We start from the raw sequence: 26,129 nt of genomic DNA on the forward strand, positions 1-26,129 counted from the left end.
TTTCTTCCTTTATTTTCTGGAGAACTATTATTGGGCATTGTTAGAGTTGCTCCGTCTGTTGTGGTGCTTAAGACTTTGTCTGTTGTTAGATGAACTTCTCCTTTTCCTGTGGGATTCACTTTAAACCCCTTCTGATATGCCTCTTCATGGTGTGGCCAGACATACTCTTTCTAATCCTTGTAAGGTGCAACCCATCCCTTGCCAGCACTCTGTCTTCCGGGAAGTGTAGCCCATGGTCCCAGAATCCAAATATTTCACAGCACCAACTTCGTGGCCAGGAATCCACCTTTTGTATTTTTCTTTTTCTGTCTATTCCTCTCCCAAGAATTGGAAAGACTGTAGAGAAAACTATCTGGGCCACAAAGTTCTTAACTTTCCTCCCCAAAGCTTCACAGTCTTGTGTGATTTCTTCAAAACTCTGCTTGGCAGTGTTATTTGTTCCCACATGTGTGAGAGGTAAGAGAAATGTGTTAGTGGGGTGTATGAGCCTTGGCAAACTTTCAGTTATATCATTAGTCTGCCCTCCAGGGAGCTAACATACCTGATGAGTCCACAGGTCTTCCTGACATAGGTTTCCATCCAACACAACAAGGAGTCTCCTACAACTAACATTCTTCTCTTCTTGTTCTTGCAAGCCTTGGTATCACTGCCACTTCTTGGTTGACCTTTGGCCTCTTGTTCAGTGTCACATGAGACATACTGTTCTTCCACTGGAGTCTTCCTCCAGTCTCATCCTTGAGTAACTGAAAGGGGTGCCATAGTTCCACTGCTTTCACTGGTGCAAACTGTCTTCTAGTTCTTCACATGTCACCTTTTTCCAGGAAGTTTTCTCCTAATTTTCCTTTGCCTTGGGATTCTTTTTTTCTGCCTAAGCTTACTGTTGCACTTCTAGCATCTGGACTGCTCTTAGCTTCTGCAGTTCCACCACTTCATCTAAAACCTCTTCATCTTCTTTTATTTCCTTGAGGATAGACATTTGCTGTTCTAGTGCTTTTCTTCTTTTCTTCTAACAGAGCTACTAGTTTGTACTTGATGCACATGTAGGCCATGCTGACCTCAGGCAAGAAAACAAACAGCACAGACATTGCAGGTCAACCCCACTGGGGAGTCTTCTCAGTCCATTCTTTCTACTATCTTTTTGATTCTAGCTTGCTTGGCCTGTTGTAACAACCAGTGCTTTTTCCTCTGTGTAAAGGTTAACAACGCAGTCATACTAGTAAATATTAGGGGAGAACTGGACATGTTCAGCCTTGAGAAGAGAAGACTGAGTGGGGACATGATATCCCTATATAAGTACCTCAAAAGCTGTCACAAAGAGGAAAGTCAAGATCTCTTCTTGCTGATGCCAGAGTGTAGGACATGGAATAATCAATTCAAGTTGCGACAACCCAGAGTCAGGCTAGATATCAGAAGATTCCTCACTGTCAGAGCAATATGACAGTGGAACCAGTTGCCTAGAAAGGCCGTGGCCTCTCCCACACTGGAGACATTCAAGGTGAAACTGGACAGCCATCTGAGTGGGATGGTGTAAGTGGTGTCCTGCAACAGCAGGGGGTTCAGCCTAATGGCCCCTTTCAACTCTACTATTCTATGAAGGGTTTTAAAAGGAAGAAAACAAAGGGGGGGGGAAGAAAAAGAAGAAAAAAATAAACAGTTTTAAAAGAGAACTTGTTTTTTTATTGAACCCCAACAAAATGAAGTTTAACAGCGATCACAGCATCCAATTCTCTGTAGTCAGAAGGCAACAGTAACTTTACTTTAAAAAAAGGCTTTAGAGCTACGTGTTCTACATGTTCAGTCGTGTGTTCCTACAATTATAAAAAAACAATCTCCCAAAGTGTAACTGTGCTGTAGGGGCTCCAATTCAGCAAGGCTTGGTCGATCTGTGCTGCCCCCTCAGCACAGCAGTCTCAGAGGGGAATTACATGTTGGAAAAGACAAGGGACTGCTGCCATTAATGGCAACTCTAAAATGAATTCCCCTTCTCTCACTCAAGAATGTCTAGCTTAGCTTACAATTATGACATTGTTACAGTGTGCATTTTTTCCACAGATGAAAAGGCAGCAAAACCAGAGGACAGGCTACCTAGCACTTTTCAGATATTTCTGCCTAGTATTCCTACAAGCCCCAGCCAGCATGGCAAGTGGTCAGGAATTATGGTGATTGTTGTCTAAAACATCTGGAGGGAATCAGGTTGCCTATTACTAGGTAGAGGGGAGAAAGGCAGGTTTCCTTACCTGTAACTGTCATTCTTTGAGTGCTTATCTGTGCATGCAGGGCTCTTTGTGCATGTGTGGAGCAGTTTTTGGGAAGATTCCAAAGCTGATTAATTATTATTCGGCAGGATCCTAGCCCCCAACGTGACTAGCATGTGGGCAGGGCTCCCACTGAGACCTCAGTTCGAGACTGAGACTGCCATCATAGTCACATCAAGAGATGTGCAACCCATGTGTCAAATGAGAGACACCAGAGAGGTTGGCGGGTGGGTATGTGCGAATGCACAGATGACCACTCAAAGAACAACAGTTACAGATAAGGAAACCCGCCTTTATTCTTTGTGGTCTCTGTGCATCATACATGTAGACTGGCAAGCTCACCTCAATGAGGAGGGTGGTGTTGTTCATCAGACCACTCTGCTGAAGGCACAGTCCTTCCTGGAGTTAACATCAACTGTAATAGTGAATAAAGGTTGAAGGGTATAAGTCAGTGAGTGACACTCCAGCATAGAGAGTGGTGGAGGTAGAGGTAGCTCTGGTAGAGTGTGCTTTAACAGTTCTGGAGAGCTGAACTCCAGAGAGCTCATACATCAGGGATATGGTGTGCACAATCCACCTGGAAAGCCTTTGTGGGGAAACAGGGCTCCACTGTTGTGCTTCACCATAGAGGACAAAAACTCTCTGAAATTTTCTAAAGGATTGAGTCCTGGATTTATAAAGTGCTAGCACTTTTGCCAGGAAGTGATAGGACTAGATGCCATGATATTAGTTTTCTTATGTTGAGTTGCAAGCCAACTTTTGCATTCTCCTCTTTCACCCGCATCAAGAGGCTCTTTAGTTCCATTAGAGTGGTGTCATCTGCATATCTGAGGTTGTTATTTCTCCTGGCAATCTTAATTCTAACTTGTGATTCGTCTAGCCACACTTTCACATGATGTGCTCTGCGTATAAGTTAAATAGACAGGGTGACAGAAGGAGGCTCAGTTCTGAGAGCTGCAAGTTCAACAGCTCTGAGGACAGAGATGACAGCAACCAAAAGGGTTGCTCTCTGGGAAAAAAGGCATAGATCAGAGGAAACTTTTGACTCAAAGGGAGGGTTAGTGAAAGCATGGAGGATGACTGAGAGGCTCCAGGATGGAGAAGGGCATCTGATGGGAGGGGCTAAATTGAGGACCCCTTTGAGGAACATACAAATTACAGGATGGGAGAAAGCTGTATGTCCTAGAATAGGAGCATGGAAAGCTGATATGGCAGCCGTGTACACCCTGATGGAGGAGTAGGAGAGACCCTTCTTATTCACGGAGTTAAGGAAGAGGAGGATTTGAACGGGAGAGGCTATGGCTGGAGAGAAGTCATGTTGCCTTGTGAAGATAGTGAATACTGTCCACTTAGCATCATATGATTTTTGAGTAAATGGATTAAAAGAAGCCTCACAGCTCTGAGGTCAGGAGGGATGTCTATCAGTGGTGCGGGCTCTGTTGAATTATCCATGTGGTGAGTTTGAGAATAGTCAGGTTGAGATGGAAGGTTTTGCTGTGGTCCTGAGAAAGGAGGTCCATATGATACAGCACGTGGAGGAACATCCTGTTGGAAAGGTCAAGCAGGAGAAGGAGCCAGTGCTGTCTGAGCTACCATGGTGTAATAGGATGACATTGGTGAGGTCTCAAGAGATTTTTGTGAGGACTTTTGGGATCAGGGGGAACAGGAGAAACAGGTAGAACAGGTTCCTGTTCCAGGATAGCAGAAATGCATCTCCGAGGGAGGGAGTGCCCAGGCCTGCTCTTGAACACATGGTGTTGTGTTTGGTAGTGATTGGATCTACCTGAGAAACACCCCAACAATTCCAAAGGGATTGAAGACCATGGCGTGTAGTTCCCATTTGTGGCACTTGGAGAAGTCCTGCTGAGAGAAGGTTGGTAGAAGCGGGATGGTGACTGGACCGGCAGACTCCACATGGACCACTTCAAAGACTGGTTCTTTCACTCTGGTGGGTTCCTGTCTACGGTTGAGCCCAAGACTGTGAGCCATGTGGGGAACGTGGGAAGAAAAGAGGCCCAAGTTCTCTGGTGTGTGAGGAAAATCTAATGTTGGTATAGAAGTACCAGGTGGTAAGTCAGAGTGTCGGTCCAGAAGGGAGATGACCGAAATTGAAATGAACTGGTCTATGTCTGACTGATTTGGTTTGGTTTGTGTGGTGGCTAAGTATGCTAAAAGGAGGTCGACACGCGAGGGATAGTTGCCTGGGTACGTTCCTGAACAGGCTTGGAAAAGGGAGGAACACACCGTGGTCCTGGTATAGAATCCCGATGGGACCCATAGGGGCTTCAATGGGAGCCTTCGTGCCTGGAGTTTATGGATCCCCATTGCTCAACACAGTAGTTGGTATTGATGTCCCCTTGATGTCCCAACGGAGTTTGATGTCTTCTGTGTGAGGTCTCAGTCAAATGAGAGCGAGAACAATGTCTATGTCTTTGCTGTTCTGAATGGAGAAATACACTAGGGATCAAGGGCACAGGCAAGGTTTGCCTCTGTACCAATGGGTGCTTGGGTTTTGAGAGTGGAGCTGGAGCTGGATCACACATCTCCCCCTCTGAAACTAAGGTGCTTTTCGGTTGGGAGGGAAGCTCCTGAGACTGTCTTGGTATCGGAGCAGAAGGGTAGCTCTATTCTTGCTACGGTACATGGGAGACTGACAGATGGTGGAGAATCCGTGCATTTTTGGCCACTCTTAGCACTCTCCTTCTCTTTGTTAAGGATAAGTAATTTGGAGGACTTTGCCTTCTCGTCTGTTTTTTTCTGTTTCATTGTTTTAGGAATTTTAGCTGATGGAGGAGCAAACATCTCCTCCGTGGTTGGGAGAATTGGGGCCCCCAAGTTAGATGAATGAGGACCCTCTGCAAGCAGGGCACAGATGCAAAGTCTGGCTTTTAGCCAGTAAGCTCAGTGTTTCCTTGCCTGCTTGGTAAAAGCTTGGCAGTGATAGCAGGATTCTATGACATGAGATTCTCGGAGGCAGAAAAGGCAAAGGGGATGGCTGTCTGTAGGAGGGAGTTTACTACTGCACGTGGTGCAATTGCCGAAAGGAGCCTTCAATGCCATTTCGTTAGTTCAATGAGGCGCGAGGTAGGGCAGGGTTAGCGGGCAAAGGTTCTCCCACTGAGAACTCTTGTCGTCCAAGGTCTGATTTTAAAATTATTCTCTCTCTCTCTCTTTCTCTTCTAGTGAGAAGAAATGACTGGTAGCAAAAACTCGTCAAAGACAAATAATTTTGTGAGGTAAATAAGAGAAGGAACTTCCCAATGTGCTCACAATGGTGGTCGAAGAACTGAGGTCTCGGTGGGAGCCCCACCCTCACGCTAGTCACGTTGGGGGCTGGGCATCCACTGAATAATAATTAATTAGCTTTGGAATCTTCCCTAAAACTGCTCCGTGCATGTGTGAGGAGCCCCATATGTGTGATGCACACAGACCATGAAAAATAACATGGCATTTGGCTGCCATTTGTAGAGATAGCTCAGTGTAGTTTTGCCCTTCCCTGTTAAAACAGATATGGGACAAGACACTTCACAAGAACTTCAGCAATAGTATGAGGTTTTTCCCAGCCTTCCTAAATTTGAATTTCCTATGGAGACAACCTGGTAAAGCCAATAAAACAAGAGCCAAGATGGGTATTAATTTTCTGAGTCCCTCCTAAGCTATCTGTTTGGCAAACGTTTGGTAGTTAATTACTAAAGAAGCCACATTCTTTCTGCCTGGAAGATCTCCCACTAAGCCTTTTCATCTACAAGCTGCTGGGAATTCAGTCACAAGTAATACTGATACAGAAACTTTCCACGATCTTTTCCTCCCTTTGCAGAGATTCTAACAACATTATATAAGTAAGGTTTGGACCTAGTATGCCTATGAGTAAATATTCTTGTGGTTACACATTCCAGCTCTTGCCTGCTTTCTTGCTGTAAGCTTCATTGCAGTCCAATTCATTTTGCAGATTCTGATGTGTATTGAAATCAGGATCGTACATCAGATAAAACAGATGGAAGAGTGAAAAACACAGAAGTTGGATGTAGAAGGCTATCAGACCACGGCAGTTGAAGTGAAATAAGTGCTTCATAAATACAAGCCAAGTTTTTGGCTTGATTAACTTTCTTTGCTTAAGAGTCATCATAGAGAGGATTGTTGTAGTTTCCCCAGGATCCATAGTCATGATCATCAAAGAGTCGTCCATAAGAAGAATGCCTGAGAATGAAAAAGAAACAGTACTTTACCCCTACTATACTGCACTTCCCTGTACAGTCATTGCTATTGACTCTACCCAGAACCAAGAAAGTGTGCCCTAAAACATGGCCAGTACTCCCTGCATCAACATACTGCTGGGGGAATAACCTCTGGCATTCCATTGCTTCCCCTGTCTCTTATTCATTAAACTACCAGATAACCAGTACATCCTGTCAACTATTGCCTTGGGAGATTCACAAGCAACCTCTTCATCATAGTTCTTGCACCATGTTTATCTTGCTGCCTGTTGCCAACCAAGTGAAGATTGCCCAGGCCCAGCATCAGACCAAAAACAGGAGAAGCTCATTTTGCTCTTCCATCCATGAAGAACTCAGGGCCAAGCTACACAATACATTAGCTCAGGGTTCCTCAAACTTTTTTTACCAGGGAGCCAGCTGAAAGCTACCAATGCTGGACGTGGGCCGGAAAGGTGGTGCCAGCGGGGCGCGTGGGCTGGTGCAGGAGTGGGGGCGGGGTGCGCGGGCACACACTCACTGAGGTGAGGACAGGGCGCGCAGGTGTGGCGAGGTGTGGGTGGGTGCGCACGGCAAGGGGAGGGGAGGCAAGGTGGGGGCGGGCACACGCTGCGATGCAGCAGCGGGCGCATGGAGTGGCTTGCTCGCTTGGAGATCGTTTTCTCCGAGCAAGTCCAAAATGATCTCCTTGCAAGCAAGCTGTCGCCTCCGCATGCAGCAGGCAAGGCGGGTGGCAGCAGGCGCCGTAGCCTGCACATGGCGCATGTGCAGCACATTGAAAATCTCTGAGGCGGGCCAGATAAATAGCCATAGCGGGTCGGATCTGGCCCCCAGTCCATAGTTTGAGGAACCATGCATTAGATGTACAGTGCCTTGCAAAAGTATTCATCCTCCTTTGACTTTCCCACACTTGTATTACAATATGGAACAGAAATATATTGTCATTGTTATCATGTGATATATGTGATAACTTGCAAATGCACGTATATGAATACTTAATACCTAATACCTTGAAGTTACAAACTTCATACTGAGAGCTATACAATGAGAGCCAGTGTGGTGTAGTGGTAAAGAGTGCAGGACTAGGGTTCAGATGAACTGGATTCTAGTCCCTACTCTGCCATGGAGCCAACTTTGGGCCCATCACAGATTCTCAGCCCAACCTAGTTCACAGGGTTGTTGTTGTGGGGATAAGACTGACAGCAGCAGCAGAACAATGTAAGCCACTTTGAGTTCATTGTAAGAAAAACGTAGGATATACATCCAATAAATTAATAATAGACAAACTTTTTAGTGTGGTGCAAAACATAAATAAACATAAAGAAAGTGACTCACCCCTTGAGTCAATGCCTAGTAGAAACACCTGCAGCAATTACAATTGCAAGTCTTTTTGAGTAAGTATTTACACATCTGGATCGTGCAATGTTTGTCCATACTTTCTGAAAAAACTGCTTCCCAGTGGGTGGGGATCACTGATGAACTGAAACTTTCAAGTGTTGCCACAGATTCTCAGCTGGAGTGAGGGGTGGGCTTTTGCTGCAATGTGGGCTATAATAAGTAATTCAGCTTGTGGTTTTTAAACTACTCCAGTGTAGGCTGTATGTTTAAGGTCACTGTTGTGCTACAATGTGAACTTATTAATTCTTTGGGAATACTTGTTCCTACAGTTTATTGCAAATGATTAAGTTAAATTTGAATAAGTAGTTTAATGAGATTTCAAGACAAATGGACAGACGGGCATTTATAAAGTTACGTCTATGAAGAAGGACATATAAACTTCAAATGAATAGTATGCCTGAAATTGTCTGTGTCTTACATGATATTCCTTTACGTGTACTGGCAAGTATTTCCAGAAGCTTAATGTTTTGCGTCATACATTTTCATGGGGTTCCACTCCAGCGTGAGTATCTTTGAAAATAATACAACTTTTGATCAAAGAGAGTAGATTTGGACTCTTAAACCTTTCCTGATACCATTGGGCCTATTTGTTGACTTGTGCTAGATTTTGGTCTTTTCCACTTAGATTAGAGAGAGCCAGTGTGGTGTAGTGGTTAAACGCATGGGACTGGGACTCAGATGATCTGGGTTCTAGTCCCCGCTCAGCCATGGAGCCAACTGGGTGACTTTGGGCCAGTCACAGACTCTCAGCCCAACCTACCTCACAGGGCTGTTGTTGTGGGGATAAGATGGAGGAGGAGATGTAAGCTGCCTTGAGCCCTTTGTAGAAAAAAGGCAGGATATAAATGGAAAAATAAATAAATAAATAAGATTCTCCTCTCTGGTGTCTCAACCAAAAATGGAATAATAAACTGGAGCATCTTATCTTGCCCAATCAATACAAGGTTTCCGTATCATTTGTTTCACAAGGGCTCCTGGATCTTTAGTAGTAAAGGTTTCCCCATGACATTAAGTCCAGTCATGTCTGACTCTAGGGGGCGGTGCTCATCTCTATTTCTTAGCCAAGGGAGCCATTTCTCTGCAGACAGTTTCCATGGTCATGTGGCTGGCATGACTAAATGCCAAAATGCAAGAAATGCGGTTCCCTTCCCACTAAAGTGGTACCTATTTATCTACTTGCATTTGCATGCTTTTGAATTGTTAGGTTGGCAGGAGCTGGGGCAGAGCAAAGGTAGATCACCTCATCCCATGGATTCAAACTGCTGACCTTCCAATTGACGAACCCACGATGTCACCCATGTCCTCGCATGGGTTAAGGCTACGTTTAATTTAGCAAAAAAGAATGTTTTGAGTATAAAGAATGCTACAATGTCTTGTTGATACTTAGTGTCTTACTAAAGTGGTCAATTGTTAGAAGTTCGATGCTGCTAATGCTTCTCTTCTTTTGGCGATACCCAATGGCAGCTTCCTTTTGGGAGGAAGTAATAATTTGGATAAATTTTGTGATGGAATTTTTTTTGTACAAAAAAATTAGATACACATGTCCTTTGAATTACCTGTTTTACCTGTTTATCTCATGGAATTTACACTAAGTCAGTATGGATTGATTTTCCGAGTCTTTTGGACAGCTAAAAGGAAAATACTAAAACACTGCAAGGATAATTAGCCACCTGCAATAACACAGTGGGTGAAAAATTTAATGAAAAATTCTGTTTTTGAATGTGTGGCCTTTAGGCATAACCTACAAATGGAAAAATATATGGCTATTAAGGCTGCTGCAGTTCACATTTATGCATAATTATTTTCAATAATGGGAGCATGTTCTGTAACATACTGATGCATGTGTGTGTGCATGTGCACACACGCACACAGCACCACTGTTAAATATCTTTATAAACCTTATTTAAAATTAAGTTTTAGTTTATATTATTCTCTTTTTCCTTCTCTAATGGTGTGCTTTGTTTGTGTTGTACAATGAAAAATATTAAGAAGGGGTAACAATGTGAATGTTTTATGTTTCAATTTTAGGTCACACGAATGTGCATGAATGCTTCTGCAAGACCCTGTGAACAACAAATGCAGTGGAGTCTGGGAGAGTTTAGATTAGATGGGGGAGTTTTAATCCTCCTGTCTCTAGCCAAGCTCACAACAAAGATTGTCCCCTGAACACCACTGCAATTTGTATTGGGAGGGAAACTCCCATTGGAACCAATAAAGGTGAATCACTGGATGCAGAATAAAAGAATGATAACAAAGGGACAATGAGGAGATGGAATCTGTGGTGGAGAGATCTGTTGGGGCAACAAATGAGGAAACAAAGACAGAGGAAAACCTAGGAGTATGGATACCTAGGAGAAGTGTGTGTCTGAGTGCATGTGTAGCAGTGGCAGCAGCTAAGGAGACAGTATGAAGTGATGCTGAGAAAGAATAGTTCATATGTTATGGGCTACACAGAGAAAGGGGGTATTAATAGAGAAGGGGGGAAGCTAGCTAAAATTGTATGATCCCTCTGAGTGGATGAAAACGAAGTGATTTCAGCAAGTGAATTTTATGCAAACTCTTTCACTTTCAGGACAATAGCTGAGAAGCCAGCCTCTTCCCAAGGAATGACTGTGTCTCCTCTAAATAAGCAGGTGCGAAATCTTACCTGATCTTCAGGAATGTGGCTAGGCCAAACACCACCAGTACCACTACAATCACTGTTACAGTAATGGCTGCAATGCTTCCTGAACAGGAAAATTAATGCACACATAAATTGAATATTCAGTTACTGCCAACTCCACACAACAGTTGTTCTTCAGTATTATAATTTAACACAGCACATATGCATACTGCCATCTAATGTAGGAAATGTGATAGCTCCAGATAGGTTTTTGCTCAGAGAGCTAGCTACAAGAGTGGAATCTGTACTTAGCTTAGCTTCTACAAATCCTGCAACATGTACATAATTGCTTCTAAATAAATATATTGTTTTCTACTTCAGTTTGGTCACACAATTCTTTCAAAATGTCAGATGAAGAAAAAAGAGTTGGGACCTAAGTAAACACTGTTGCATGATCATTGCTATCTTCAATAGCAATTATATCATGCAGTTGAAGTACTTCATGCAGGGCAATATCAATATCCAGCTATCATGATAAAGGTATGGAAGAAGCTGAGAGATTAGCCGCTTGCTTGAATCAGGTACTTCTGAGTTTCTTTGCCTATATAAGTGGCTCAATGCTACTCCAGTCTTTATATCAGCTTCGGGCCAAACTAGGTATTTGTTAAATCAGGTGTAGCAGAGCTAGATGTAATTAGCTACTTACTTCTACCTATGGAATGGGAGTGGGGGCACATGGACCCTTGTGAATGAATTCTCTCCCCTGATTACTGGAGAACCAACTAGCTGACCTCTTTCCTTGTCTCATTGCCAAGAATCATAGAAATGGCCCACCTACACTTCATCTAGTCTCAAAGATACTTCTTAGGTCATAAAGACCAGACATTGAGATCTTTAAAAAAGATGAAGCTCAAATACTAAGATTCCTACAGTGGTAACTCTGCTGACATTTGTTCACCTTAAGTTGTCACAGTAGACACGTAGGATCTTTGTTCTCATAGCCATTGATAGTTTTCCACATATGTAAAATATGTGGCTAATAATAAAGAGATAAGCAACAATTGGTGTGGGCACTCAGAATTCTAGCAAAGCTTTCAGATATGTCTTTTTTTTTGCACATTCCTAAATTGCCTTAGTAGAAAGAATTAATATAATAATTATAATAAATATAATAATAATTAGGATTATTGGTACCAAATATTAGGTTTGAATAAATCAGATCTGCAAGTGATGGGCTTATGCTTTAAACCAGGGGAAGGGAAGGATTCCAAGAGAAAGAGGAAGGCTTTTGGGGTAGGCTTGCAAGAACTATCCCAAGTCCCATGATCTGGTTGAATTGTCCTTCCCTTCCATCATGGAGCCTTCTACCAACAACTACCCAGGGAAAGAACTTTACGATTTTTTTTAAATTGTTTTTGAGGATGTCAGTAGTACACTTTTATCATACTTTTAAAACACTTTGGAGGGTTTTCTATCCTGAAAGTGGCATATAAGTGATGGAAATAAATAAAACTGATACCCTCCAGACATTTTGGATTACAATTCCCATAACCATTGGCAACTGACCAACATTAGCCTGGGATTAGGGCAGTTATTGTTAAGCACATCTGGAATCAGGTTACACCACAGTTTAAAAAGTTTAATCATGATATGTAAATTGAGAAACCATGCTTTGCTGTGGGTTTGCAATGATTTGCATGAGGGCAGGTAGAGGAGAACACTTAACGGCCATCATTCTGCCTTTACAAGTTGTTGAGTAAGACTGGATGAGTAGACAGAAAATGAAAGTAGTCGGACATGTCTAAAATGGCTTGTAGATTTGAGTTCTACATTATGACTGGTGCAAACTATAGTGAGCAACTCGTGGCTCTTTAGATGTTATGGCTTACATCTCCCATTCGACCTAGCCAACATGTGCATATGTGAGAGATGATTAGAGTTGTAGGCCAAAAGATTTGGATGGCCACATGACTACCCTTGTTTTTTTAAAGATGACTGAACCAAGTCTACTTAGGGCTCAGAAGCTCAACATCCACTTTTTCAAAGGTATGTAAGAACATTACATGATTCAACTGGGCCATTTTATGCATGTTTAGACAGCAGTCTTACAACTCTGTAACTACAGGACTCATTTCTAGTTAAATCTGTGCAGGAGTGTATCTTAAGTGTAAATAAAAGTTTTTAGAATGTGTTATGACAAATGAAGTAAGGCTAAACACCATCAAGAATTCAAAATTCTTCAGAATCCAAACTGACCTTTTTATGTTTCTGCTGTATGAAGTACACATTCATCCACTAAGGAAATGAAATGAAACGAAAGAAATCTAATTTCCAAAGAGCAAGTAATAAATGTGCCACTTCAAACTGCAGCTATTTGGAGCCCTGATCAAAATTGGGACCAGGTCATGTGGGCATGCTATAAGCCTGGCAAAAATCAGTCCACAGGTAGAATTTGGCTAAGGAGAGAAACTCCTTCCATTGCCGAGGATGGCAAGAATAAGGCATATAACATAAACATATTGACAGGTAGTGCTACCTTGGGGAAGATTCCTAATGGATCTTCCCCATTACCCATGATGTGCAGTTTAGTCAACTGAGGCTTAGGACATGGGAGAATATTGTTTGTAGGATATGTCTCCTTTTCCATTGCTCAATTTTGGGGGGAGTGGGGGAAGAAATCCACTTCTTTTATCATTCTGATTATTTAAACAGTAACATTGACCTCTGCCTTATACTTCAAATTAACAAGGAAAAAAATTAAGCAACAAGACTAATAAGGCTCACCTGAACTCAAAGCATGTGGGACCTCTTGTATGGTTATGCCAGCAGAGAAAGTGGTGCCATCAGTAAGGGAGGTGTCAGGAGTAGATTTACTTCCTAAATGCATTTGTGAAGGTGTAAGCCTTTCTATGGGGCTTGGGGAAGTGGGTGCCACAGGAGCCTCCCTAGATGTTGTCTCCTCAGTAGGGAGTTTCTTGCTTGTGGTCACAGTTACTGCTGCTGTTTCTGTGTTTGGCAACTGGGTAGGGACAGTTGCGCTAAGGTTTGTGATATCAGTTGAAGCAACAATGGTAGATAATGCTGTTCTAATGTATGAAGAGGTGATTCCCAGGGTTTCTGAAGGGCGAATGGTATTTGTTGTACAACTAGCAACTGATGTCACAGAGGCCACGCTGTTTTCTGTACTTTGTGATCCAGTGCTTGACTGTGGGGATGATTTAGCTCTGGAAACAGTTCTTGATAGGGGTGTTGTAGCCAAAATGTCCACTGTGGAGGCACCATCAGTAGAAACTGTGGAATGATCTTGCTCTGTACGTCCTGAAGTGATCCTAAGGGAAACAGAGGCTGATGCTGCAGTTACTGGCATGGTGATAATTGAAGTGATGCCATTGGATATAGGAGTCTGATCATCAGATGTGGTTCTTCCTGAGGTAGCTATTTTTAAGGGAGTAGGTGTGTTGATAGTAGGGGCACTGGTTGAAGATGCAAAGTTGATATGTAATCCTGTATGTACACACACACATCATTAGCATTCCAGCTGGTCAGTCAACTACTATCTACTTAAACCTATTAGCAATATTCTTCACACATTAGCATGATCAAGAAACTATCTAGGAGTCTGTTATTAATGCTGATGAAAATGTGTACTTCTGAAGATGAGATTCTCCATTATGGAAACTAGGAGGAAACATGTTTCCCATGCCACAATGTCCCTCAAAGCATCCCATCACTTTCTCCCACACAAATGAATGATTCAGCTGAGGCTCTTCTGCAGGTGCCTCTGCTACCAAAGGTGTGGCAAGTGGCTATTGGATAGAATGCATTTTCTGAGGTGGAAGCCAACCTTTGCCTCTTCATGCAAAGTCACCTGCTGCTGTTGCTCCATTCTGAATGTCAGTTAAGGTCTAGCATGGTTTCCTGTTTAATATTATAACTGTTTTTATCAGTATATATATTAGTGTTACTTGCTCTGTTTAATTTGTTTTTAGTCTGTTAGCTCTGTTACTCATTGTTATTTAACAATAATTTAACAAAAACTGTAAGTTTCCCTGGTGCTATTATAGACAGATGGAATTACAAAGAAACAAATGAACCCTAACTCAAATTCAAACCCTAAACCTAAATAAACAAATAGACGTGGACTTTCACCCTGTGATAAAAATTAAAGCTCTGCACTTTGGCAGAGACAAGATTGGCAGAGACAATTAAATAGTTCTATTTGTAATGGCAAGCAACTGAGGATCAGATTTCAAATTCTTCAGGAGGCATTGCTGTACCTAATTTGAAGTTATACTATTATGCAGCAGGCCTGGTTTATATTGCAGACTGGATTCTAAATAGGCAAGTGAAGTTGGAGTTGGCTGATCTTGAAGACGGAATACCTAATCTTTTATGGGCTAAAACATCAGTTAAGAAGGCTCTGATCTTAAACAACAGCCATGTGCTAAGAGATAGTTTAATTAAAAATTGGTATTCCTTGAAGAAAAAAAAATAGTCCTTCAATCTCCCCCTGATGTCTCCAGTTGAAGCATATCAAAAACAATCAAGGAGAAATAACAATCTTATAACTTATCGAGACATTAATGATCAATCAGGATGAATTAAACCTTGGCAACAACTGAAAGATGAAGGGAAAAATATGCAGTGGCTTGTTTATCATTAATTGATTTCAAGACTGAAGGGGAAAACGTGACCAGGAGAAGGCATCTTAAGAGATCTGACAGATTTTGAAAAGTTTATACAGCAGAATGAGCATTCACTGGGAAGACTTTACAAACTGCTATTACAGTATGATACTGAAAGCCATCAAGATAAGAAACACATGATAATACAGAAATAGAATCTTGGTGAAGTATCACTGGGTCAGTGGGAAGCTCTCTGGAAGAAAGATTCACTGCTAGTCAAGCATTAAGAGAAAATTGGTGTAAGATGTTTTATTGGTGGTACATTAAAAGATATTGGAAAAATAGAGAAGAATTATAATGGAAAATGTTGGAAACGTAACAGGGTAGATGCAACTTTCTATCATACGTGGTGGACTTGTGAAATAACACAAAAACTTTGGAAACTGATACATGCAGAAATGCAGAAAATCTTTAAAATGAAGTTTCCTATGCGTCCCAAGAACATGCTTTTGAATATTGTACCAGAGACCCTTTTAAAAACATGTCACAGTTATTTAAGTATATGACTAGGCCAGCAAGAATCACAATAGCTTCAATATGGAAATCGCCGGAACCCCCAGCCATTGAAGAATGGAGAAATAAATTAGCAGAATAGGCAGTGATGGCAAGGCTAAATATGTTAATAGAAGACTGTCAGAAGAATTTAATGACAAATGGAAATTTTATTGTGCTTAGCATGACTAATGGAAATTCAGGGGATTTTGGAAAAGAAAAAGGAAAGTAGTAGAATTTGAACTGATTAGAAAATTTGTTGATGTATAGAATAATGATTTATTTTTTGTAAACTCTCAAAGAGCATGGGAAGACAGGAAGAGAGTCAGTTTTGGGGGTTGCAATACATCGGCTGTATTTGTTTAAAATTCCCCTGGAACTTTGTCTATTTTGTTTTTATAATAGGCTTATTTTTATTCTACATTTCTTCTATGTATTTGTATATGTTAAGAAAATAAAAATTAAAAACAAACTCCCCCAAACCAAAGCAAGACACATGAACAAGTAACACGGATCTGTTTGGATCAACAGGAACAATTGGAGCATATGAGATGGGTATTTTACTAAAAACTTGCGTACCACTTCTATAATAATGAAAGACTTTATGTATACTTTCTCACGTTTTCTAAGATGACTATTACCTATTATAAACTATGATTAATTAGCATGGGTGTTCAAAAGAGCTGCATACTTGACAATTATTCCAGCTGGAAACTAGAGATTTTTTTTATTGTGAACGATCAACTTTGAGTTCATTTCTCCTTAGGATTGGCAAAGATGTTCAAATAATGTTTCTTTTGCTGTTTGAGAAGGAAAGTAACAGTTCTGTTTTCAGTTTATCATACTGACACCTGGGTGATGTGTTTGTACATGATAGTAAAGTGTTTGACATGTACTTGTTTTCATCTGAAATGGGAGTCACCCTCAAAATTTTGAACTTTCCCATAAATGCACACACAATCTTACTCAAACCTTCAAGAACTTACAATATAGACAGATCTGGGGCTAAGGCAGGCAGGGAAAAGATAAAGCAAAAATCTGCATGTAGTGATCAGCCTCCTCCCGCCCCCGGTCCTCACATTCCTGCAGCTCACTGGGCTGTAACCTCCACCCAAAGACTCCCTGGTCCCCAGTTCCAGTCCAGACACTGGATTCAGCACACCACGACCCAAGCATTGGGGAAAATGCATTTTATTTAAAAGGTTACCAAATAGAAGTAGGGGGTTTAAAACCACTAAGACACACAAGCACCATTACATACAAGGAAAGAGGGCAAGGGAAATTGGAAAGCAGCACAAACACAATTTACAACCAATCACAGCCCCCCGAGGCACTGTTGGCCTCCTCAGGTACAAAATAAAGTTTCCCTAGCCTATAGTCTTTCCAAATACAAGGTAGCAAAGCCTCCAGCAGCAAGAAGAAAACCTCTCCTTGAAGTGGAACCCCAAGCCTTCTCAGCTCCCTTCTTTTATCCCCCTTTGTTAATCAGATAACTCATGAGGTGACATCTTATGACATATTCCAGGTGATGATAATTTGCCCTTATAGCTCCCAATCTTTCTTAGGGCGTGCAAATTCCCCTGTCCTTGGCTATAATTTACATCTCTCTGCTTTTGCATTCCCAAGCCCTATCTGGCACTCCGAAGGCCTTGGCACCTGGCTCTCTTTGAATCAACACCCGGAAGTTGCAGCCATTTACCCTGTATGTCAGTTAACCCATCCCTTGAAGATTGGGTGTTAGGCCAGTTCACGTTACCCTGCACATGCTAAGTAACATATGCTTTAAAGAAAGTCACTGTCTGTCTGTCTTTCTGTCTGTCTGTCTCTGTGTGTGTGTGAGTGTCTTTAGAGGACCCTGTCTCTTATTTGTAAAAAGTGATTGTGGACAGGGCAGATTTCTGGAAAAACTGCAGGCAGAAAGATTCAGGCAGGCAGCAGGAGAAGGTGAAATACATGGGGGCAAAAAGTCAAGGGTCCATGGACAGCAGCATGGTGAGGCAGATGGTCCAGGGATTTGGGGTGCCCCATAACACTGCCTCTGGTTAATGCCTCTAACACTAATATTAGAAGATAATTAAAAGTCACTGGAGAAAATAATAATGCTAGGAAAAGTCAAAGGCAGAAGAAGATGACTATGAAATGGATCAATTCCATAAAGGAAGCCACAGCCTTGAATTTACAAGATCTGAGCAACGCTGTCAAGGCCAGAACATTTTAGTGGCCTTTCATTCATAGGGTTACTATAAATTGGAGATGACTTAATGGCACATAACAACAAAACTTCTCAAAATGCCTTCTAAGATCACCCAGTCAGAGAAGAATCTGTTACAGCCAGAAGCTCAGGTATATTTCTAGCCTTTCTGCAGCTTCTATAGTTAATGTAGCAGCTTTGTTTGCTGTAATACAAATCTACCACCATGAGGAATCTGCCTCTGATCACAGAAACCCCCTAACTTCCTGTCTCCTTCAGGTATCTTCTTTTCCTGGGGTGTGGGGGAGACAGGACCTCGCAGTTACAGAATCACTACCAGAAATGTGATTAAATCTCTACATGGCCGTGTTTTCAAGAGGAAATACTAGAGACTGTCAACAAAGGGTTACCTTATTGACTCTGTATATTTAATCAAAACAACCCCCACCCACTGCCACTCAGTTTCTTAAGAATTTTGGCAAGCCTCTAGCCTCCTGTCAGTGCAAACCTGGCAACTTGCGCACAGTGAAGAGCAACTCTCTGAAATCAAAGGAGAGAGTTTGAATCAGGATCCAGCAAGGAGGGAGCAGGGCCAGCTCACTCTGCACACTTCCTGGCTCCTCCCCATTGCTAGGACATGAATAGGTTGTGGAAAATAAGGGAAATAAATTGTGAAAAATAAAGGAAATAAATGAATATCATAGTATTTCTTAATTTTTAAACTACAAATATTTTAGCAAAGTACATAGAATGTTATTTGTCAAAAATCTTGTTACATATAGCCCTGTTTATGGAGTCATTCATTTTGATATGAGCACTCTCCACATCATTTTAAGAGAGACTTTATATAGAATCAAGCCTAATATAATCCTGTGTTTAATGGATCAAAGTTGGCATAACATTACAGCAGTGACCACAACAAAGTTTTCACTCATAGGGTGAGCTGAACTTCAGCCTATGTCACAACTTGTCTCACACAACTAAATACAAAAAAAAAAAAAAAAAAAAAAAAAAAAAAAAGAATGCTGGTTCTTTTATCAATCTTGTCCCCTGACCTCAGGTTCAGGCAGACTCACTGTCTTTAAAAACAAAATTAAATAGCATATATATCAGATTTATCTGTTTGGTCTTCAATTATTTTATTATTAATATTGTAAGAAATCGCCAGAATACTCCCATGATGGACAAAGAAGCTGTTTGAGTAAACTGAAGTCATCTACAGCTGCATTTTCCAGTTTGGAATTGAACTGATTCCTAAATGCTGCAGAACAAGTTTTTTTCAGAGCTTGCTCTGAAATAAGTCAGGCTGAACGTCAACCAAAGGTGTGTCGGCTGTCACCAGGACTTCTACTTCCTTAACAAGCCTCTCCCATCATCCATTTTTAAACCAATTTCAATCATGACTACAGAAGCCAAATATGAGAGCATTATGCAAAATATTCTAGGAAGACAGCCTTCTCCCATAATGCTTCAAGTAGGCTGTCCTCCTCATAAACTTAACTTTAAAGTGTAGTAACCACCACATTGCTTTCAAGGTATTTGCAGACTGTTTGTTTTATAACTGCTCCAGAATTTCCCCAGGTATCGATGCTTGTCCCTTCTTGAAGATGGCGACAGCATTTGCCCTTCTCCAGTCATCTGGCACTTCCTCTGTCTTCCATTATTTCTCAGTGATAATAGACACTGGTTCTGTGAGTTCTTCCGCCAGCTCCTTTATCACTCTAGTACAGGCCCTGGAGATTTGAACTCATTCAACTCAAGTAGATGATCCTTGACCATCTAACTGCCTATCAATCTTGAGCTGCCATCCTGCTGCTTCAGCTTGTACTTCCCCTTCATAAGGAAAGTAGTAGATCATCTTTTGCAAGAAGAATGAGCCAAAGTAAGAAATGAGCACTTCTGCCTTTTCCTCATCTTCTGTTATCATTTTGTCGTCCACATTTAGTAGCTGAATCCCCATTTCTTTCTGCTACCTTTTACTGTGGACATATCTGAAGAAGGATTTTTTGTTTCTTTTAGCATCCCTTGCTAGACTCAGTCCTTTCCTAGCTTTAGACTTCCTGATACCATCCCTGTAATTCCATGCTACCTGCACATATTCTTCCCTTGTAGCCTGGCCTTTCTTCCACTTCCCATACATGGTCTTTTTTTGCTTTCAGATCATCTTTAAGCTTTTTGTGAAGCCACATGTTTTGCCTTCCACCCCCTTTCCTTATTGGAATTTTTTGTAATTATGTCTTTAGAATTTCCTTTCTTAAACATTCTCACTCATCTTGGACTCCTTTTCTCATGACAGTCACTTGCCATGGGACTTTACTTATTGTTCTGAGTTTATTAAAATCAGCTTTCCTAAAATCCAGGGTACATGTTTGGCTACATTTGGCTTTTGCTTCCTTCAGATTCAAGAATTCAATATGGCATGGCCACTTTACCCAGAGTTCCTGTAGCTGCCATTTTGTCCACTTGGTCTTCCCCGTTGCTTAGTATCAGGTAAACAAAAGGATAACTTCCTTTTGTTCCTTCTGCTGGAGGAAGTTATCAGCAACACCTAAGGAATCTCTGGGATTTTTAGATTGGTGCTGAAGAAATCACTCCAAATTGATTAAGCACAGGATTTGAATATTGCTGTCTTTACTTTTCATTAGCAAAATTTCGAGTTTAGTAACTGGGTTTGTGATCTGCTTAATTATTGTTAGGTTTGTGGAATGGTGCTATACACAAAATGACTCAAACCAAGTTACTTAATTTGCTTGAAATTGTGTAGAAAATTGCTTGCATTATTTTGGTGTGAGTCCACTGAAAAGACCCAAAAGTCTATTGAAACACCAGGTATGATTTCCGTAAGAGAGGTAGGAACAGCATGTCCTATCTGAACCTGGCCAGCAAGGATTGTTGCAGAGGGAAACAACTCTCCAATAAACCTGCAACAGCTCATGCCATGACGGCTTATTTTGATTAGGCAAACCAGGTCATGCTTTCCTCTTAGATCCTGTTTGTGTGCGGCTGTGGGTGGAGCAGGAGCCATTCATTTATTTCCAGGCTAATTTTTGTATTCACATGATAATTTACAGAGAAGCCAAAAAGCAGTAGAGGATTTGAATTTATTGGAGTATTTGTTCTTGTATTGATTAATGATTTATTTTTGATAAACTCCCACTGAGTGTTGAAATATAGAAAGATGGATAAATTTGTGGGGTTGAATTTATTGGTTGCAATTGTTTAGAATTCCTTTAGCAACTATGTTCATTGTAGTTTGCTTTGTTTCATATTTTTTCTTATGTACCTGTTTATGTTGAGAAAATAAAAATAAATTACATAGGAATCAAATTACATGTTATATTAATTATGAGATGGGCAAGTAAGCCTGCTGTGTTCATGAGCAAATGTACATGACTTGATCAGGGCTGCTGCTTGCTGGAAATAGAATTAATATTTTCCCCCTCCCTTGGCTGCTTCTGAAATTCAGTATACACACATGGCATGTGAGTTAAAAAGAAAAAGAAAAAAAATAACTGGGGGAATGGCTTCATTAATGCCAATGAACTTAGTGTTACCTAATTAATGTAATCTGAAGTTTGGCCCTTAGAATACAAATTCTGTGCAGGAACCCGATCAATCTAACACTCAGGGTCTGTAATTAGTTTTACAGGAGGACTACCTGACCTGAGGAATAGATACGAGTAGGCTTCTTCCTGCCTCCAGTTGTTGGCAGCACCTACTTGTATGCCCTAGGGCTTCCACTTGCCAATTCCTACAGTGAAAGCTGTTGTTGTTGGTGGTGTTAGTAATAGCGAAGTCATGTCCAACCCATCGCAACCCCCTGGACAACATTCCTCCAGGCCTTCCTGTCCTCCAACATCCCCTGGAGTCCACTTAAGCTCATGCCGACTGCTTCAGTGACTCCATCTAGCCACCTCATCCTCTGCCGTCCCCTTCTTCTTTTGCCATCCATTTTTCCCAGCATTAGGCTCTTCTCCAGGGAGTCCTTCCTTCTCATTAGGTGGCCAAAGTATTTGAGTTTCATCTTCACTATCTGGCCTTCTAAAGAGCAGTCAGGGTTGATCTCCTCTACGACTGACCAGTTTGATTGCCTTGCACTCCAAGGGACTCGCAGGAATCTCCTCCAGCACCACAGTTCAAAGGCCTCAATTCTTCGGCGCTCAGCCTTCCTTATGGCCCAGCTTTCACAGCCATTCATTGCAACTGGGAAAACCATAGCCTTGACTATACGCACTTTTGTCGACAGGGTGATGTCTCTGCTTTTTAGTATGCTGTCAAGATTTGCCACAGCTTTCCTCCCCAGGAGCAAACGTCTTTTAATTTCTTGGCTGCAGTCCCCATCTGCAGTGATCTTGGAGCCCAGGAAAATAAAATCTGTCACTACCTCCATTTCTTCCCCATCTATTTGCCAGGAAGTGATGGACCAGATGCCATGGTCTTAGTTTTCTTAATGCTGAGTTTCAAGTCAACTTTTGCACTCTCCTCCTTCACCCGCATCACGAGGCTCTTAAGTTCCTCTTCACTTTGTGCCATTAGAGTAGTATCATCTGCATATCTGAGGTTGTTTCTATTTCTCCGGCAATCTTAATTCCAACTTGTGATTCATCTAGGCCCACCTTTCTCATGATGTGCTCTGCATATAAGTTAAATAGGCAGGGCGACAGTATACAGCCTTGCCGAACTCCTTTCTCAATTTTGAACCAATCAGTGGTTCCGTGTCCACTTCTCACTGTTGCTTCTTGACCCGTATATACGTTTCTCAAGAGACAAATAAGATGGTCTGATACTCCCATCTCTTTAAAAACTTGCCACCATTTGTTGTGATCCACACAATCAAAGGCTTTAGCATAGTCAATGAAGCAGAAGTAGATGTTTTTCTGGAACTCCCTAGCTTTCTTCATGACCCAGCGTATCTCGGCAATTTGATCTCTAGTTGCTCTGCCTCCTCAAAATCCTGCCTGTACTTCTGGCAGTTCTCAGTCCACCTACTGCTGGAGCCTAGCTTGTAGGATTTTTATCATAACTTCGCTAGCATGTGAAATGAGTGCAATGGTGCGGTAGTTTGATCATTCTTTGGTACTGCCCTTCTTTGGAATTGGAATGTAAACTGACCTTTTCCAATCCTGTGGCCACTGCTGAGTTTTCCAAATTTGTTGGCATATTGAATGTAGCACTTTTACTGCATCGTCTTTTAAGATTTTGAATAGCTCAGCTGGAATATTGTCTCCTCCACTAGCTTTGTTGTTGCTCAGACTTCCTAAGGCCCATTTGACTTCACATGCCAGGATGTCTGGCTCAAGGTAAGTGACCACCCCATCGTGGTTATCAGTGACGTTAAGCTCTTTCTTGTATAGTTCCTCTGTGTAATCTTGTCACCTCATCTTAATCTCTTCTGCCTCTGTTATGTCCTTTATCATGCCTTTCATCTTTGCATGAAACATTCCCTTCATATCTCCAATTTTCTTGAAGGGATCTCTGGTCCTCCCTATTCTATTGTTTTCTTCTATTTCTTTGCACTGTTCATTTAAGAAGGCCTTCTTATCTCTTCTCGCTATTCTCTGGAATTCTGCATTCAGTTGGGTGTATCTTTCCCTTTCTCCCTTGCCTTTCGCTTCCCTTCTTTCCTCAACTATTTGTAAAGCTTCCTCAGACAGCCATTTTGCTTTCTTGCATTTCTTTTTCTTTGGGATGGTTTTAGTTGCTACCTCTTGTACAATGTTGCGAACTTCCGTCCGCAGTTCTTCAGGCACTCTATCAGGTCTAATTCCTTAACTCTATTTGTCACCTCCACTGTATAGCTGACGTACAAAGAAAGGCAGTCTAGTGAGTTACCAATCCTCCTCTCCTCTCCTCTCCTCTCCTCTCCTCTCCTCTCCTCTCCTCCCAAGGAAAGGTTTTTCTGGGAAACTTCTTACTGCCCTGGATGGATTCTTTTGTTGGGGGTGGGGTGGGGGAGCTACTTCTTGTGATAAGCCTGGGTTGTTGCCTGAGAGGAAGCAAAGAGAGCCAAACTGAAAATGTACAGATAAAAGACATTCACTTTACTAAGGCCTTCTCCACCTACTTCACAGAGGACAACTTCACAGAAATGCATGAAAGGTCCCAGAAGTTTGAGCTGTTCAGTCCTGTGAAAGCCTACGTTCTTAATCATGTGGATTTTCGGTTTGTCATTTATTCTGAGGCTTTTTCATCAGGGTGCTATGAGGGAGGAATTATACTATTTTTGTATACCAGTCAGCCGGTATGTCAGCTGCTCATAAAGAAGGCTCTTTCCCTGATGTAAATTCTTTCCACATTTATTATTAATTAATTATTAATTATTAATTATTCTTTCCACATGTTATTATTTCTGAAGGGGGGGTTCTTTTCCTGGCTTTTCTCCACCAGGGGAACCCTCTCCCAGTGCACCACATCCCTGATCTTCAGAGCACTTATTAACAAAACAAAATCCACGAAAGATCCAGATTAAGCCTCTGCTTTGTTTGTGTGGAGATGAAATACAGAAATTGAGAGCTGGTACGGAAATAATTTGAATCATAGAAACATAGAAACAGAGCAAGTCAGAAGGAGCTTCCCGGGCCATCTAGTCTGACCTCCGGCACCAGCCAGCTCCACTCACGACATGCCCACCATGTGCACGTCCAGCCTATCCTTGAACACCCGCACCGATGGGGCCTCAACGACCTCTCATGGAAGCCCATTCCACACCCTCGGGGTCCTGACTGTCAGAAAATGCTTCCTGGCATCCAAATGGAACCTTGGCTCCCTGAGCTTTGCTCCATTGGAGCGTGTCCTGCCTTCCTCTGCAGGGGAGAACCAGTCTCAACCCATCTCCATGTGACATCCCCTCACATACCTGTATGTCTCCAACATATCCCCTCTGAGTCTGCTCTTCTCCAGGCTGAAGAGAACCAGTTCCCTCAGTCTTGCCTCATACCCCATCCCCTGCAAACCGGCCACCAACCTTGTGGCCCTACGCTGCACTGACTCCAACCTGGCTATATCCTTTCTGTAATGAGGGGCCCAAAACTGAGCACAATACTCCAGTTGCGGGCGCACCAGAGTCGTATAGAGTGGTAGTAATACCTCTCTTGATCTAGAAGCCACACTTCTGGCTATGCAACCAAGGGTGGTGTTCGTCCTCTTGACCACTGTATCACACTGCTGACTCATGTTTAGCCTGCAGTCAACCAGTACCCCGAGGTCCCTTTCACAAGTGCTGCTCTCCAGACACTTGTCCCCTAACCTGTACTTATGACACCTATTCCTATGCCCCAAGTGCAAGACCTTGTACTTATCCACATTGAACGCCATCCTGTTGTCTCCTGCCCACTTCCATAGTCTGTCCAGATCCTTTTGGATCTGGAGTACCTGCTCCTCAGTTGTGGCCACTGCTCCAGTTTTAGTGTCATCTGCGAATCTGATCAGCAGACTGTTCACTCCTTCTTCCATGTCATTAATGAAAAGATTAAACAGAATCGGCCCCAGGACAGAGCCCTGGGGGACCCCACTTGTCACTGGCCGTCCCGATGATTCCCCACTAATGGTTACCTTCTGCTTTCGGTCAGTCAACCATGCCCTAATCCACCAGACAGTGCTTTGGTGTATCCCAAAACTCCTCAGTTTCTCTACCAGGATATCATGGGGCACTTTGTCAAAGGCCTTGCTGAAATCCAGGTATACCACATCCACTGCATCCCCTCCATCTAGCCATCTCGAAACCTTGTCATAGAATTCCACAAGTTTTGTCTGGCAGGACCTGTTTTTGCGGAAGCCGTGTTGTGTGGCTGTCAGCCTCCCTTCCCTATCTAGCATCACTAGATCTCTCTCTCTTATGAGCCTTTCCATTGTTTTTTTTTCCTACAATGGACATAGGGCTAACAGATCTGTAATTCCCCATGTCTCTTCTACTACCCTTTTTGAAAATTGGGACCACTGATGCCACCCTCCAGTCCTCTGGAACTTCACCTGTTCTCCACGAGGCCTCAAAAATGGAGGTCAGCAGGCGTGAGAGAACCCCTGCCAACTCTCTAAGTACTATCAGGGGTAACCCATCAGGGCCTGGTGACTTTGCAATGTCCAATGCCCTGAGGAGCCCCTCGACTTCAAGGGGGGTGACTCTAATCTGTGCCCCTAAGTCCCCAGCCTCATCTAATCTCCTGTGCGGATATCCCCCGTCCTGCTTTGGGGAGAACACAGAGGCAAAATAGTCATTTAGCATCTGTGCCTGATCCCTCATATCAGTCACTGGATCTCCTTCCTCCTTATTTAGTGGTCCCACCACTTGTCTTCCCT

The 26,129-nt window shown here is 42.3% G+C and overlaps 1 protein-coding gene across 1 annotated transcript in view; it reads right to left on the reverse strand.

Annotated features, from left to right (window-relative positions):
- Positions 1-1,667: 1,667 nt before the first annotated feature.
- Positions 1,668-26,129, reverse strand: part of PARM1 (prostate androgen-regulated mucin-like protein 1) — a 47,719-nt gene continuing 23,257 nt past the window's right edge. The window contains exons 2-4 of the mRNA XM_044447400.1: positions 13,251-13,970; positions 10,512-10,590; positions 1,668-6,452 (exon numbers count right to left, since the gene is read on the reverse strand). Of these exons, the coding sequence (XP_044303335.1) occupies positions 6,368-6,452; positions 10,512-10,590; positions 13,251-13,970 (884 nt within the window). The 3' untranslated portion in view covers positions 1,668-6,367. The remainder of the gene's footprint in view (positions 6,453-10,511; positions 10,591-13,250; positions 13,971-26,129) is intronic.

Source organism: Varanus komodoensis, unplaced genomic scaffold, assembly GCF_004798865.1.
Source record: "Varanus komodoensis strain SLA01 unplaced genomic scaffold, ASM479886v1 scaffold51, whole genome shotgun sequence".
In the NCBI taxonomy this organism is placed as follows: domain Eukaryota; kingdom Metazoa; phylum Chordata; class Lepidosauria; order Squamata; family Varanidae; genus Varanus; species Varanus komodoensis.